This window comes from Xenopus laevis, chromosome 1L (genome assembly GCF_017654675.1).
Source record: "Xenopus laevis strain J_2021 chromosome 1L, Xenopus_laevis_v10.1, whole genome shotgun sequence".
NCBI lineage: Eukaryota > Metazoa > Chordata > Amphibia > Anura > Pipidae > Xenopus > Xenopus laevis.
This window is the reverse complement of record NC_054371.1, coordinates 20,289,613-20,304,615: the sequence shown is the minus strand read 5'-3', so window position 1 is coordinate 20,304,615 and position 15,003 is coordinate 20,289,613. Positions and strand designations below refer to the sequence as shown.

At 41.2% G+C, this 15,003-nt stretch overlaps 1 protein-coding gene across 2 annotated transcripts in view; it reads right to left on the bottom strand.

The window, feature by feature from the left end:
* uvssa.L (UV stimulated scaffold protein A L homeolog) overlaps positions 1-15,003 on the bottom strand; it is a 50,481-nt gene that overhangs the window by 13,473 nt on the left and 22,005 nt on the right. For both annotated transcript variants that reach the window (XM_018227904.2, XM_018227911.2), the window contains exon 8: positions 9,808-9,910. In XM_018227904.2, the coding sequence (XP_018083393.1) occupies positions 9,808-9,910 (103 nt within the window). The remainder of the gene's footprint in view (positions 1-9,807; positions 9,911-15,003) is intronic.

Sequence of the window (15,003 nt, the reverse complement as noted above, 5' to 3'; positions counted from 1 at the left end):
TACCAGGCAGTTGTTATCTTGTGTTAGGGAGCTGTTATCTGGTTACTTTCCCATTGTTCTTTTGTTTGGCTGCTGGGGGAGAAAAGGGAGGGGTAGATATCACTCCAACTTGCAGTACAGCAGTAAAGAGTGATTGAAGTTTATCAGAGCACAAGTCACATGACTTGGGGCAGCTGGGAAATTGACAATATGTCTAGCCCCATGTCAGATTTCAAAATTGAATATAAAAAAATCTGTTTACTCTTTTGAGAAATGGATTTCAGTGCAGAATTCTGCTGGAGCAGCACTATTAACTGATTCATTTTGAAAAAAAAAAAAAACATTTTTCCCATGACAGTATCCCTTTAAAGAAAACGAATGTAAATTCTTTGTTTATACCAAAAAACTTTAAAAAAAACTTCAATTAACATCTAAACACCAGCTTAATTTTTATGCCAGCCTATGCCAAAATGTTTTTCCACCTATTTAAATCCACTTTTCTAAATTTGACGTTTGTAATGAGCAAAATTGCATTCATAATGCCGGATCACTAATCTGAAGAATATCTGACAAACTGAAGTGAGGCTTTTGTTATTTTATATAAAGGGGTTGTTTAACTTTTAGTATGATGTAGATTATAAAAAGTACCAATAACAATACATCAGTAGCTTTACAGACCATTTGATTTATAGATGGGTCAGTGACCCTCATTTCAAAGCTGGAAAGAGTCAGACGGAAAAAGGCAAATAATTCAAAAACTAAAAAAAAATAATGAAGACCAATTGAATTGGTCCTTTACGTTAAACAAAAGTTAACTTAAAAGTGAACCACCCCTTTAATAATAATTTAATATCAAAATTTGTGAATGGGAGTTATTTTACTACTTTAACCGTGTTTAGACAGATGCCATTGGGGAGCTTATCATTTCTCAGCCAATGAAGAAACACCCGATTCCTTGCTGTGCCATTTAGATGAACAGAATCCAATTTTTTCTGCCTGTTGAAGGTTTTGAGTCTGAAAATTCTAATTTTTTTGCCTATCATTGTCTGCCATAAGTGCTGACAAGTGGTTTCGATCTAAATAGCGTTTCTCCACTGACATTCACCGATGCCGAAACATGACGTGCTATTGGCTTGATGCAAGTAAAACTATGATTGGTTGCTATGCGTCACTACTTGTTTCGTGAAGATCACCCCACTGTGGGACAGAAAGCTTGCACCACACACAAAAATAAGAGAAAGAACAACAAAAAATCCCTAGACTTCTTTGTGCTAGTATTTCCATCATTACTTGGGCGTGCTAGGGGTGCGTTTGGGTCCTGAGGAAGGATACCAAGTAATGAGTAAATTCTATAAAGAGATTATTTTTAATGTTCAACGTTAATCATAACACGGTCAAAGGGATTTCTTGTCTTTAATGCCTTAAATGACCAAATGGCACCTATTTGCTGGAAGCAATAAAACGGAGAGCGTTGAGGGAATCAATCGATGCAGGGAAATAGAGAGGCAGGGCTCTCGGCCGGGGAAGATAGGCCACTGAATGCTGACATTATTGATTTTAGCCACAACAGCTGGCCTGGTAATTAAAATGTAAATTTGAGAAAGAGATTATGTCCTGACAGAAATGGTGGGATTAAAATGGGAGATAAAAGCTCCTCCGTGAAAATGAAGTGAAAGGAGATAAAAGGAGACTATGGAGCGGGCTTATTCTTACCAGCTGTGTAAGCTTACGCTAAATTCTAAATATGTCTTCTCCACCATTATACCGTGACACGGAGAGGCAAAAAAGGAATATTACACCTCAAGTCTATTTGCTCTAATTAGTTTTTACAGATCAGATGCTTAATCTAGGTTTGCAGGTTTCCTGCTCCGGAATGAAAAACACATCTCTTCTGGAATCTGGAGGTGCCTATGTGCAGCATCCAAGCAGTCCATTAGGCAGCCGTAACAGATTTACTCTTTATGTAGAGAATGGTGTCTAATACTACACTCTTCTAATTAGTCTGAAGCATGCTACTAATTCAGACTTGAGAATGATACTCTCATTCTTAAATTTCCCTTCAAAAAGTCCAGCTAGCTATCACTCTAAAGGTGGGCATAGACGCACCTATAATATTGTACAAAACAAAATTTCGTGATATATTCGGTGCGTGTATGGTGGGAAAAGAGCCGACCAATATCGGCAGAAGACTTGGATATCGGTCGATCGGGCTGGACAGAAAATTTTGATTGGGTGCCTTTAAAGGCACCCAAACATCGGCCATTGTTAGTGCTGAATCGTCAGATAGAGGTAGAATTCTATTGTTTCTATCTGTATATCTGACGATTCAGCTCTACACGTGTGTATTGAAATGAACGATCTTTCTTGGAAACATCTTTTCCAAAAAAGATCGTAATTGTTTTGTCTATGGCCACCTTAACTTCTCTGCATTTCAAAGTTACCAAATGTATCCTCTTTACATCAAGGGGGTTATTTATTAAGGTTTGAGTTGTGTTTTCCATGAAAATTCTAATTTTTCAAGGTTATTTACTGGTTTTTGAAAAGAAAAAAAAAAACCCAGACATTTTTCGAGATTTATTATAACCTGACACGGGAAATAGCGAAAATACACCATCTAAAACCTGTCGAGGTCATGTAGGAGTCAATGGCAGAGGTCCTTTGAACAATTTGAAGTTGTTAATCGCCTGCATGATGTTTGAGTTTTTTTTCCCAAAAATTCGATCAATTCTATCGATTCCAATCGACAATTTGATCAATACGAGTTTACGGGTTTCTCAACTCGAACTCGCAGAATTGTGTTTTTTCTTAAATTAGAAACCATTCGAGGTATAAAAAAACTCTAAAATTCAACCTTAGATAAATAACCCCCCAAATGACATATTGTAAAACTATTTTGGAGTAATTATTTCTTAACTTTGTTATGAGTTCTCATCGGTTCGGCATTAATTGTGTTTTTACATGTGGCAGATTTACACAATGAGGCAATGGTGCTTCTGTATAGTTGTGCTCAAATGCGCGGGGGGGGGGGTAATAACTTTAGGCTGGTCATGCCTGAATAGATACAGTCGTCTGGCAAGGTTGGGCCACCCACAGGTTGATCTGATCATATGGCCCCCTGGGCCAAAGATAAGATCTCAATGGAGGGTCTATAAAGACACATCATGAGGCCAATACATGGGCCAAACAGTTGGCAACTGGATCTTGCCTGCTGATATTCCTATGATTTAGACAGACCATGCCCTAATTCAACTGTAGCCTTAAAGGAGACATATAAGATAACTAAAAAAAAAAAACAGACTTGTAGGCAGTTATGAATCATATATGGTGCTGATCTCACATTAGACTAAAAATTGATATTTGCTTTAAAAAGAGCCCCTTTATTGGAGCTCCCTATAGATCTGCTACTGTCCCTGTCAGTTTTTCAAATGAAGGGTGGGTGTGTCCTAACGGTTCTGCAAAAAGTACAGTAGGAGGGGGACAGCCAATCACAGCCCTGCAATCACACAAGCAAATACAGGCTTCAGTTCCCTATCAGTCAGCCTAGCTGCTTATTGGTTTCTATTCTACAGTGTAGTGTGCTGAGTGCCGCCGGCTTCCCTGCGCAGCCTGGGAAAGGAGGCAGCAACAACTGGAACTGATGGGCGGGACTAGTAGGGTTTTTACAGAAATATTTAAAAAATCAGCCTGAAACACTACATTTTTAAGCACAATCCTTCTATGTTTAGAAGAGTATAATGCACTGACACATTTCTGTTTTTCATACAAAAGGTCTTTATTTTGGTAGAGAATACCTCAGCCAAGATGAGACCTTCCACAGGTAAGTACTGTGTGTTCTGAGATGCTTCTCTGCCTCTCATCCATGAGAAATGCAGTTACAAATATGGAATCCGTAGCTGAGAACATTCACATTTTCAGTTGAATAAAACGTGGTTCAAGGATGAAGGCAGCCCTTGCTTGTACAGAATATAATAATTCCAATGCCCAGTGGTGCTCAGACGATGGTCGAAGATATGTGGGGGGTTCAGTAAAATACTTTCAAGTGATGAATTTATGAGTCTATTAGTCGCTGGGGCTGTGTAAACAACATCCTTAATCAGTGCCTCCGTAACTTCGCTTCTTCAAAATCCAATTACTTGTTTGTTTTAATCATGTTTTATACCCCTCTAATTACATGGCTAAAATAATCACTTCTCAGGCCCTGTATTGTACAAAAACGAATGTGCGCACCTCTCCGCTCTCGCTGATTAACGCTGGATTTTAGTTCACTTTTCAATTAATGGTAACGGGAGGTTTATCAAATGGTACTGCTTATACCCAGCATTAAATACTAAAAAGAGGAAAGTGCAATGGATAGTTTAAAGGCTCGCTAGAATCGCTAAAATGAAAAATGTTTATATTGGAGCTTGGAAAATATCTTCTGCTTAATAATGATTGGAAAAGAGATTTACTTTAGTCAATATTGCATTTGTATGGGGAGCAGAAGTCCTGTCCTTACTATGGCTGAGATTTAGCTGTATTTATATAGTGAATAAAGGACCCCAGCTTGTAAAATATAAGGATATTATTTAACAAGGAGTCCAGCCAAGTGTTTTTATACAGGTCATGGAACTCAGAGGTGACTTCTAGTATCTTCATATTTTGCAGCAGGGGCTACTTTATTTATTATAATACACACATTTCAGTGAGTCATGTGACATAAACAACATCACTAAGCTCCGATTATAACCAATGACATCACTAGGCTGCGTTTTTTAAAGGGATCCTGTCATCGGGAAAACATGTTTTTTCAAAACACATCAGTTAATAGTGCTATTCCAGCAGAATTCTGCACTGAAATCCATTTCTCAAAAGAGCAAACAGATTTTTCTATATTCAATTTTGAAATCTGACATGGGGCTAGACATATTGTTAATTTCCCAGCTGCCCCCAGTCATGTGACTTGTGCCTTCACTTTAGGAGAGAAATGCTTTCTGGCAGGCTGCTGTTCTTCCTTCTCAATGTAACTGAATGTGTCTCAGTGGGACATGGGTTTTTACTATTGAGTGTTGTTCTTAGATCTACCAGGCAGCTGTTATCTTGTGTTAGGGAGCTGTTATCTGGTTACCTTCCCATTGTTCTTTTGTTTGGGTGCTGGGGGGGGTAAAGGGAGGGGGTGATATCACTCCAACTTGCAGTACAGCAGTAAAGAGTGATTGAAGTTTATCAGAGCACAAGTCACATGACTTGGGGCAGCTGGGAAATTGACAAAATGTCTAGCCCCATGTCAGATTTCAAAACTGAATATAAAAAAACTGTTTGCTCTTTTGAGAAATGGATTTCAGCTCAAAATTCTGCTGGAACAGCACTATTAACCAATTCATTTTGAAAATATTGTTTTTTCCCATGACAGTATCCCTTTAAGGATATCATTTACAGGATATGCATGGCTCTTATGTATTATAACAGCATATTCCAACCGCAGTGCTCACAGATCCCATCTGAAACTCACTGTTCACATCACTATAGCATTGTTAGTCCCTAACAAAGTTTTCTTGACTCCTAAACTTGGCTTCTCACTAGCAGCTCAGAGAACACCAAGCATGTGCAGTGTCATTGACACTCAAAATATGGCATAACAAGATCCAAGATGGCAAGCTCCTGCGAACATCTTTAAATAACTACAGTAGATCATTACAGTTATAGGGCCCACCCCGCACTGATGTCACGAAAGGTCTGGGGCAAGAGCACGACTATAAATGGACACAGAAGTGTTAAGTCAGGGGCGGGGAGAGCGGAGGGACTGCTCAACCCGGAACCCGCCCTGGAGGCTTGATGCAGCAGCTGGGCCGAACCCGTCAACCCACAGGTCCCATGGGTTTTGGGCCGGCTCTCCCATCACTAATGCAGACGTAGTCACACATTCGCCGTTCTTGTACGGCAGGGGTCCCCAACCTTTTTTGGCCGGGGGATCAGTGGTCCAGGGGAGGGAGTCAGGGGGATGGGTTTCGGGAGGAGTCATGGCGTCCAATTCAATTCGGGTGCACCACGTTAATTGTCCCCTAGGCTCGGCGGCCCAGTTGAAGACTGGCTGCGGCCAGGCGATTGGGGACCCTTGTTGTACGGTATCCAACTGACTATTGCATGTGACTAATGGATGGATACAAGTATGGCCACCTTTAATTTGTTCTCTTTTCTTAGGCCAACGGCCCATTCAGATGGAGGTTTAAGAGACCTGCATCTCCACCATCTGCCAATGCACTGGCCAACATAATGCATCAACAGATGAACCAACCAGTATTTGTTGTACGTGGATACTCATCGGAATCATAAAAACAGTATGTGAATGGGCAGCTTTTGATTACGATAACTATTTTTAAAAAAGATTAACATCATTTGGAGCAGGCACAGCTGCATTAAAGAATTTAAGTAGCCCTTCATACCTGGTCATACTAAATAAGCAAGTCATTTCTATTGCAGCCGATGTTATGTGGATCTAATGTAGAATTAAGCAGTCAAAGGTCCATTATAAAGATAACGTCTGTTCAGGTTTGTCACTCAAACACTATCTGTAACAGAGGGAAGTGCTGTGCCTACAGTTTCATATTTCCATTTCTATAGATCACAACCTTTCATACTGTACTTTATCTTGCGATGTGTTTAATCCACTCGTCTGATTTAATCTCTAGAGTGCAAGTCAAACATCCGCAGCTTGAGGAGTTCTCCAAGAGCCGTGCACACGAGTGGTGGGGAAGGTGATGCAATAAGAACAAGACAATGAAATATGGGCTATGTAAGACTGAAAGGGGCGCCTGGGAATTTGCTTCCCTAACTCTTGCCCAAAGTAAAGGGGAGTCTAAAGGTTGACAAAGATGAATATGAAGGTGAATGCTCATCCTTGGTAGTGATTGCTGCAACTATATTTTTACATATGAGTCAATATTTGCTATGAGATAAAAGGATCTGATCAAATGTCCCACAAGGGGGGCCCTGAAAGCATACAGTTTAAATTCCTGTCATCTAGACATTTCAACAATATCATAGGGATATCGTAAGGGATACTGTCATGGGATTTTTTTTTTTCTTCAAAACACATCAACTAATAGTGCTGCTCCAGCAGAATTCTGCATTGAAATCCGTTTCTCAAAAGAGCAAACAGATTTTTTTATATTTAATGTTGAAATCTGACATGGGGCTCGACATATTGTCAGTTTTCCCAGCTGCCCCCAGTCATGTGACCTGTGCTCTGATAAATTTAAATCACTCTTTACTGGTGTACTGGAGTGATATCACCCCCTACCCTTCCCCCCAGCAGCCTAACAACAGAACAATGGGAAAGTAACTAGATAGCAGCTCCCTAACACAAGATAACAGCTGCCTGGTAGATCTAAGAACAGCACTCAATAGTAAAATCCATGTCCCACTGAGACACATTCAGTTACATCGAGTAGGAGAAACAACAGCCTGCCAGAAAGCAGTTCCATCCTAAAGTGCTGGTTCTTTCTAAAATCACATGACCAGGCAAATTGACTTGAGATGCACCTACACACCAATATTACAACTAAAAAAATACACTTGTTCAGGAATGAAATTTTATATTGTAGAGTGAATTATTTGCAGTGAAAACAGTGTAATTTAGAAATAAATATCCCCCAAACCCACACTTTTCACCCTACTCCACCATTTACAAGGAATCCATGCAGGTCTGGACTTGGAGTCAAAATGGGCCCTGGCATTTCAGGTACACAGAGGTCCAAACAGTCCCCCACCAGCCCACTAAATAATGACTTTCTATGGCATCTTAAAGCAGCCCCTCTGGCATTTGCCAGAACAGACAGATTGCCAAATCCAGGCCTGAATCCATGTAAATTTGTTTTTTTTTTTCTATGAGAAAAGAAACTTGGAAGTAAGTGACTGAGAAAGTATGTTACAAGCGGCAGAACAGTGATCAGCCAATGATCTCACCTCAGGTAGGAATGACTGCTAGGCACATGCTATTAGTTACTTTGAGGAACCAGGCAGCCCAATCACCAAATCATCATAACGGTAAAAACTAAACAAGAGCTGTGGCTCCTCTTAACTTACTCATCCACCGATGCACCATGCACTGGCCGATCAAATTTTCAAACCCCTGAGTCAACCAATATTCACGGTACAAAGATTTCAGCCGGGATTGTCCAGCCAACATACACACACCAAATACGGGACCAAACTATATCATCGGCACATGGGCATGCATAGATAAGACACCCTATACAGCTTGACCTAGGAAGATCTACAATCTCTATAGAGCTTAGCAGAAAGTCCTACAAAGCTCAGTCTGTAAGGTGGTCCTATATAAATCAGCCTATAAGGTGGTCCTACATAGCTCAGTCTGTAAGGTGCTCCTACATAGCTCAGTCTGTAAGGATGTCCTATATAAATCAGCCTATAAAGTGGTCCTATATAGCTCAGTCTGTAAGTTGGTCCTATATAGCTCAGTCTGTAAGATGGTCCAATATAGCTCAGTCTGTAAGATGGTCCTACATAGCTCAGTCTGTAAGGTGGTCCTACATAGCTCAGACTGTAAGTTGGTCCTATATAGCTCAGCCTGTCAGGTGGACACAGAAATCCTGAGGACAATTAAACACAAAAAAAAGTCCTACAAAGCTCAGTCTGTAAGGTGGTCCTATATAAATCAGCCTATAAGGTGGTCCTACATAGCTCAGTCTGTAAGGTGGTCCACATAGTTCAGTCTGTAAGGATGTCCTATATAAATCAGCCTATAAGGTGGTCCTACATAGCTCAGTCTGTAAGATGGTCCTATATAGCTCAGTCTGTAAGATGGTCCTACATAGCTCAGTCTGTAAGGTGGTCCTACATAGCTCAGACTTTAAGTTGGTCCTATATAGCTCAGCCTGTAAGGTGGACACAGAAATCCTGAGGACAATTAAACACAAAAAAAAAAGTTTTAAGCAATTGCCAGTTCTCTGTTCTCTCACCTTGCAAAATGAATTTCAAGGGAACTTGCCAACATGAACACAAAGGTGGGCAACTATAGTCAGCCAATCAGCTTTTATCACAGGGCATTTTGGCTGAATGAACAAAAACGTCTTTTGTTCTGGTTCCTGAACACTAAACACTGACACGTGGCCCAAGTGTGCAAATACAGTAGATTAGTTCAAACAAAGAACATTAACCAATTTAAAACCAAGCAACCCTTCAACAAGAGGTACAAATAAATATTCTTTCCAGTTACAATTCCATGAAATAATAATGCAGGGCGGCTATATGCAGATATCACCTTCTGGCTACCTTATATTATGCTATTTCCTTTTATAAAAGTGCCGCTCTTTCCCCCTCGCTTTCTCCTTTTCCCAGTTATCGTAGGGTGCCTCGTAATAATGTTTTATTCTTTTGTATATCCCCCGAGACCTCCTATAGAAAGTAATTGTGTGGGTGTCATCTCACCGTAGAACTGGATTTAATTAAACAGATTTACTGTGATCACAGCGCACCAAAAACCCATTTAATACAAAAGGCATTTAAAGCTGTATATTTTTCATCCGGGGGGAAAATAAATACCCTTTTATAAATATTCCTTTGTAGTCGACATAACAGCGGCAGGCTCTAAACTACGAGGCTACACGACTGAATGAAATAAGCCGGCAGCAGGCGTCTCTTCTTCTCCTACAAAGTATTTGTTTATCTAGGGCCAATCGCTGCTTCCCTATCTCTGTAATGACTTCCTCGCAGCAGTCAGAGAGATTACCCACACCACTGATCACTTTATTACTTCATAATGGCTGTTTATTTACTTTACTGCCGCAGTAACATGCAGGGATAAAGCTTTTCACAGCTGGGCAAACTCACCGTACTCTTCCCGAAGGTGGTCTGGAATGTGAGGCTCGTAACCTTCCTTCTCAGGCACCTCTTCAAACTCATCTTCATCATCATCATCATCACTAGCTGTCATCTGCACACAACAGACACACATAAAACAAACTTCCCAACTGTAAATACAAAGATATTATGCCATTTTTTACAGTCATTGCTATGGTCAATTTTATCAGAGACATCTCTTCCCTCTATAAACACACTACAGTATCCAAAACAGCAAATAACAATTTGTCTCATCATTTCTTCAAACTGCCATTCAGGCTGGTCCCCGTGTTTGGGTACCTCTGCCCTTTTCTAAAATAAAGGTTCCTGGGTCGGTTAGATGTTCCATGATGAAATAAAGGCCACAGGCCATGGACTCATTTGTAGGCCAAGGAAGTGTAAAATTGCTTCTAACAACGTAACATTATTAAAGTTCCAAAAAGTGTTACCGATCGTACCTCAAAAGGAAATGGGGAAACAATATATCTATCTATCTATCTATCTATCTAGTGTAGCGTTCTTTTTGAACAGATTCACACTTCAGTGCAAATGCATCCACACATTATCAGTGCTGTAAGATCCACCCAAAATCTAATGTGCAAGTGAATAAAATTCAAATATACTTTTACACCATCAAATCACTCAAAGAAGAAGCCTATTCGGCAAAACGCGTCAGCGGTGATGAAAGCAACACAGACATGCGCAGTAAGGACTGAGGAACGCAGCGGACATCTCAGCCACACTTCAAAAAGAGGTTTTGGTTTTAAAACTCGTTTTATAAAGGGAACATTGTGCGTTTAATATTTTTTACTATTAAAGAATCGTAAAACGCTTCCGCACATGCTATTCTTTATTGTCGAAAGGAGGAATCTTGGGAACAACAACATAATTTACAAGCAAAATATGATATAAACGTTTGTGAGTATATTCAACCACCAGACACACTGCCAGTTGGTGTGTGGGTATTTCCTTTTTTATTTCTTTTTTAGGAACACATTGTACTTATAGTAAAAGTATGTTTGAAATGTATTCACTTGCACATTAGATTTTGGGTGGATATTGCAGCACTGATAATGTGCGTATGCATGTGCACTGAAGTGTGAATCTGTTCAAAAAGAACGCTGCACTATATATATATATTTTCGTTTCCCCATTTCCTTTTGAGGTACGATCGGTAACACTTTATTTTGCGTTGGAGAGAACCTACACGTTACTGAACTTGGTCTGGGACTTTGGTATATTTGATTTTCGGAACATTATTAAACAGACAATACAATAGATCTAATACACAAAATCATGTGACACAGGTGATGTCACTAAGCTGAGATTTAAACTGATGACATCAATAAGCATTGCTCATTGTAAAATATAGGGATGCAACAAATCTCATATCATCCGAATCCAAGTGCTTGGCAGAAATGGTTCTGAATCCTAAACTTGTGTGACTTTAGAACACAAGACAGTCCGTTTTCCGTGATTCATTTTTGCTAATATTAACATATTAAAATTAGGGTTCCAAACTCAGGATTTTGCTAAATTCTTTGTCGAAGATTATTAAGGACATTGAAAGACAACCAGGAGCTCCATGGCCATATAAAGGCACGAGAGTCTACAGGTCAGGAAACCAGGTAACAGGGCTGCACTAAATACAGTAGAACCCCCATTTTCCATTTTTCAGTGGACCAGACAAAAATGGTGTAAAATCCAGGAAAATGTAAAATCATGGACATGTATTATGCATAATATATAGGTGGGACCACTAAATAATGTAAAATGCGGGAAAACTTAAAATAGGGTGATGTAAAATTGAGGTTCTACTGCACACTATTTTGGGATTCGACTAAACCCTCGAATACTTTGTGAAAGATTAGGCCGAATTCTAATTTGGCGGTTAAAACATTTTTTACTTCCTTGTTTGTGTGACGAAAAGTCACATGAATGTAAGGATTCGGCCAAATCCGAATCGTACTGAAAAAGGCAGAATCCTGGTTGAGTACCAAACTGAATCCTTGATTTGGAGCATATTTTATTTTACAGAAATACATCATATCTTATAATGTACACCTTTCAAAGATTTGTGTGTCAAATAGGGAGATTTTGGGTATTTTTGGAATTACCGCCATAGCCAGGGCCAGAAGTAGGGGTTGGCAGAGGAAGCATTTATCTAGGGTGCAGCCATGGAGTGGTGCCGCGCACATATCTGTTGCCTAGCCAGGGTTGGACTGGGCCAGCGGGACATCAGGATAAAACCCGGTGGGCTCGCCAGCCCACACCCACTCCCTGTACTGCCACTTACCTTCCTCCCTGATCCCAGTTCTCAATGCGTAGAAAACCACGCAGGCGTGCAGGGGCTAATGGGAGTTCTGGAGGGGGTTGTGGCTAGGTGGCCCGGGGGATGGTGTGGGGACCCCTAAGGCTGCAGGCCCAGTGTGCCCCCAGTCCGACTCTGTACCTAGCCCTAGTCTGGGTCCCTGTCCCTTCAACGCGAACCTCTTCCCCCACACCAGTCATCGGCGCATGCCGGGGGGAGCAAGAGGATGGGCTGCCAAGGGTGATGGTTTATCCCACCACTGAGCGGTGGACTCTCCAACACCTTATAACCTGTAAAGCATTTACCCTGCATCTGAGCGCTGATCCAGGCAAAGGAGATGTTGTAATATCAAAATCGGCTTTTATTCAAGCACACATATTCAAGTTACAGCAGTGGGGTGCAAACTTAACGCGTTTCGTGCCTGTGATCTTGGCACTTACTCAGAGGTAGAGAAGGGACCGGATCTTGCGAGAGCAGCAATCACAGGGGGATACGTGTTTGGGAGAGCTCCGCAACGGCCACGCTAAGACTCGCTGAATGCAAAGACCTTATAACCTGTGCCTGGGTTACCCATGTGCCACACCTCAGGCTCCAACAATCTGCAGTCCTTTAGCAGTCATTTAAGAACAAAGTGGTACTGATTAGTGATGTGCCGGTCAAGAAATTCCCGACCCACCCATAACCCGCCCTCTCCCAATCCACACTGGGCCCGCGGTTTCCCCTCTATTTATAGCTTGTGCCCACCCCATATTGACGTCATGAAAGGGGTGGGGGCAGTGCTAGTCTCTAAATTTAGGGGCTGGAAGACGGCAGTCCTAGGTCGTGGATGGGGAGAACAGTAGAAGAGCTCTTCCTGGACCCTCCCATGACCCAAAGATTAAGTGCAGGAGCCGGCCCAACCCTGCCCTTCCCGCGGGTTTGGGGCCGACCCGCACATCACTAGTACTGATAACTATCGTGCCACACTCATCCGAATGTGACGGCATCTTGCCTTTCTACAACTGTAGCCCTTGCAAGTAAAGGGAATATTATCAGGCAGTTTGTGTAGTTGTACAATGTATACAACATGTCTTATTTTAGATATTTGACGGAAAATAAACGCGGACACATACGTACGTTTATAGCGATTGACTGAAAGGTTGGGTTCTCTCATATCTTTGTCTCCTTTAATAGGAAGAAGCAGAAGATCAACGCTGAGGCTGATAATCAGATGCAAATTCATTTTGTTTAGGTACAATGCATGACCGCTGCATTTAGACACTATGGGGCCCATCAATCACGGGAAACTGTAATTTTTGTTATCAGTCTAACACTAATCAAAAGGGAAACCCTGCCACTATCGCTGACCTGTGAAACGTCCCAATTATAGTCTTGGAAATGACAGCGGCACTTAACTTCCTCGCCGGGTAAATGACGACCATCAATCAAGTTTGAATAACAATGAGCCGCGGAGCTGAAAATTATTTTTTGTATAAGAAAAATCTCCCCGGGAATTTATGAAAGGTGAAAAGCAACCCAAGGTTTTAGGGGGCGTTATGGCTGCGGGCGACAGCGGTGCATATCAAACACTAAACTGAATTTATGGGTTTTAATTTCCTAAAAAGGTAGATGTGAGTTGGGAGCTACAATGCATAACATATAGTGCCAGGCTTTGAATATGGGGGTCATTTTCATAAAAAACATTATGATTAGTCTACGTACCTTTAATGCTTCAAGGAGGGAATGCAAATCCACAAACACAAGCCGTGCACCTTGGAGCTGACCTCTGAGGCACAGAACTGGGGGTACATGCTGTGATTCAGGGTGTTTTGTTGCCCCAAATCCCCCCAATCAGATGCAAATGTGCCCCCGACTGTAGGGACTATAAACCAACTAATTAGCGGGGAGATGAAATGCCCCAGAACTGCTGCGTGTGCCAGTACCACAATAGATTTATACCGTACAACCAGATTGTATCAATACACAGGGCTTAGTTACTCTAACAGAGGCTTAGGATTCAATAACATTGTTGTTATGTCGGCATAGTTTTATGGCAAATCTCCGAATAGGCTATAAGCAAATGTAAGGGTTTATTGCTGCGGGATGATACATTGTACAGAAGACTACACTATGCCGGCATTTCTCTCTGTGCTCAGGCACAAAAATGTTTTGACCATGCTCACTTTGTAGTCACACCACTAAGAGCATATTAACCCCAGATGTGTCAGTATAATCACTACATAAAATGTATATAAGGCATATTAAAACAAGACAAGCCAGTAAGATCACTGCAGAAATGGCCATTCCACAATAGAATGCATGGCCTAGAAGCACTCCATTAACACCAGACAAGCCAGTGAGATCACTGCAGAAATGGTCATTCCACAGTGGACAAACCTCTGTCTTGGTTTTTTTTTTCCCCCACGAGTTGCAGGGAGCAGAGAGTTGACCAAGAAAAACTAAAGACGAGCTGGGCAATGTAGGAAATTCAAACTACAATCTGGAACCCCTGTGCTTTGAAAATTGAGACTGTCCCATGAAAAGCAGGACTGTTGGGAGGTATGGGCTGGCCCTACTGCTCCTATTTCTCTGTATGGGGTTTCCCATTAATAACCACTTGGAAGTAGCCATGACCTTTATTAGAACAGGTGACACTCCTAATTTCCCTGATCCACTCAGAGGGCTATGACAAGGTGATGGTACAAGTATAGGATCCATTACCCGGAAACCCTTTATCCAGAAAGCTCCGAATTATGGAAAGGACATCTCCCATAGACTCCATTTTATCCCAATAATCCAATTGTTTTTTAAAATGATTTCCCTTTTCTGTGTAATAATAAAACAGTAGCTTGTACTTGATCCCAACTAAGATATAATTAATCCTTATTGGAAGCAAA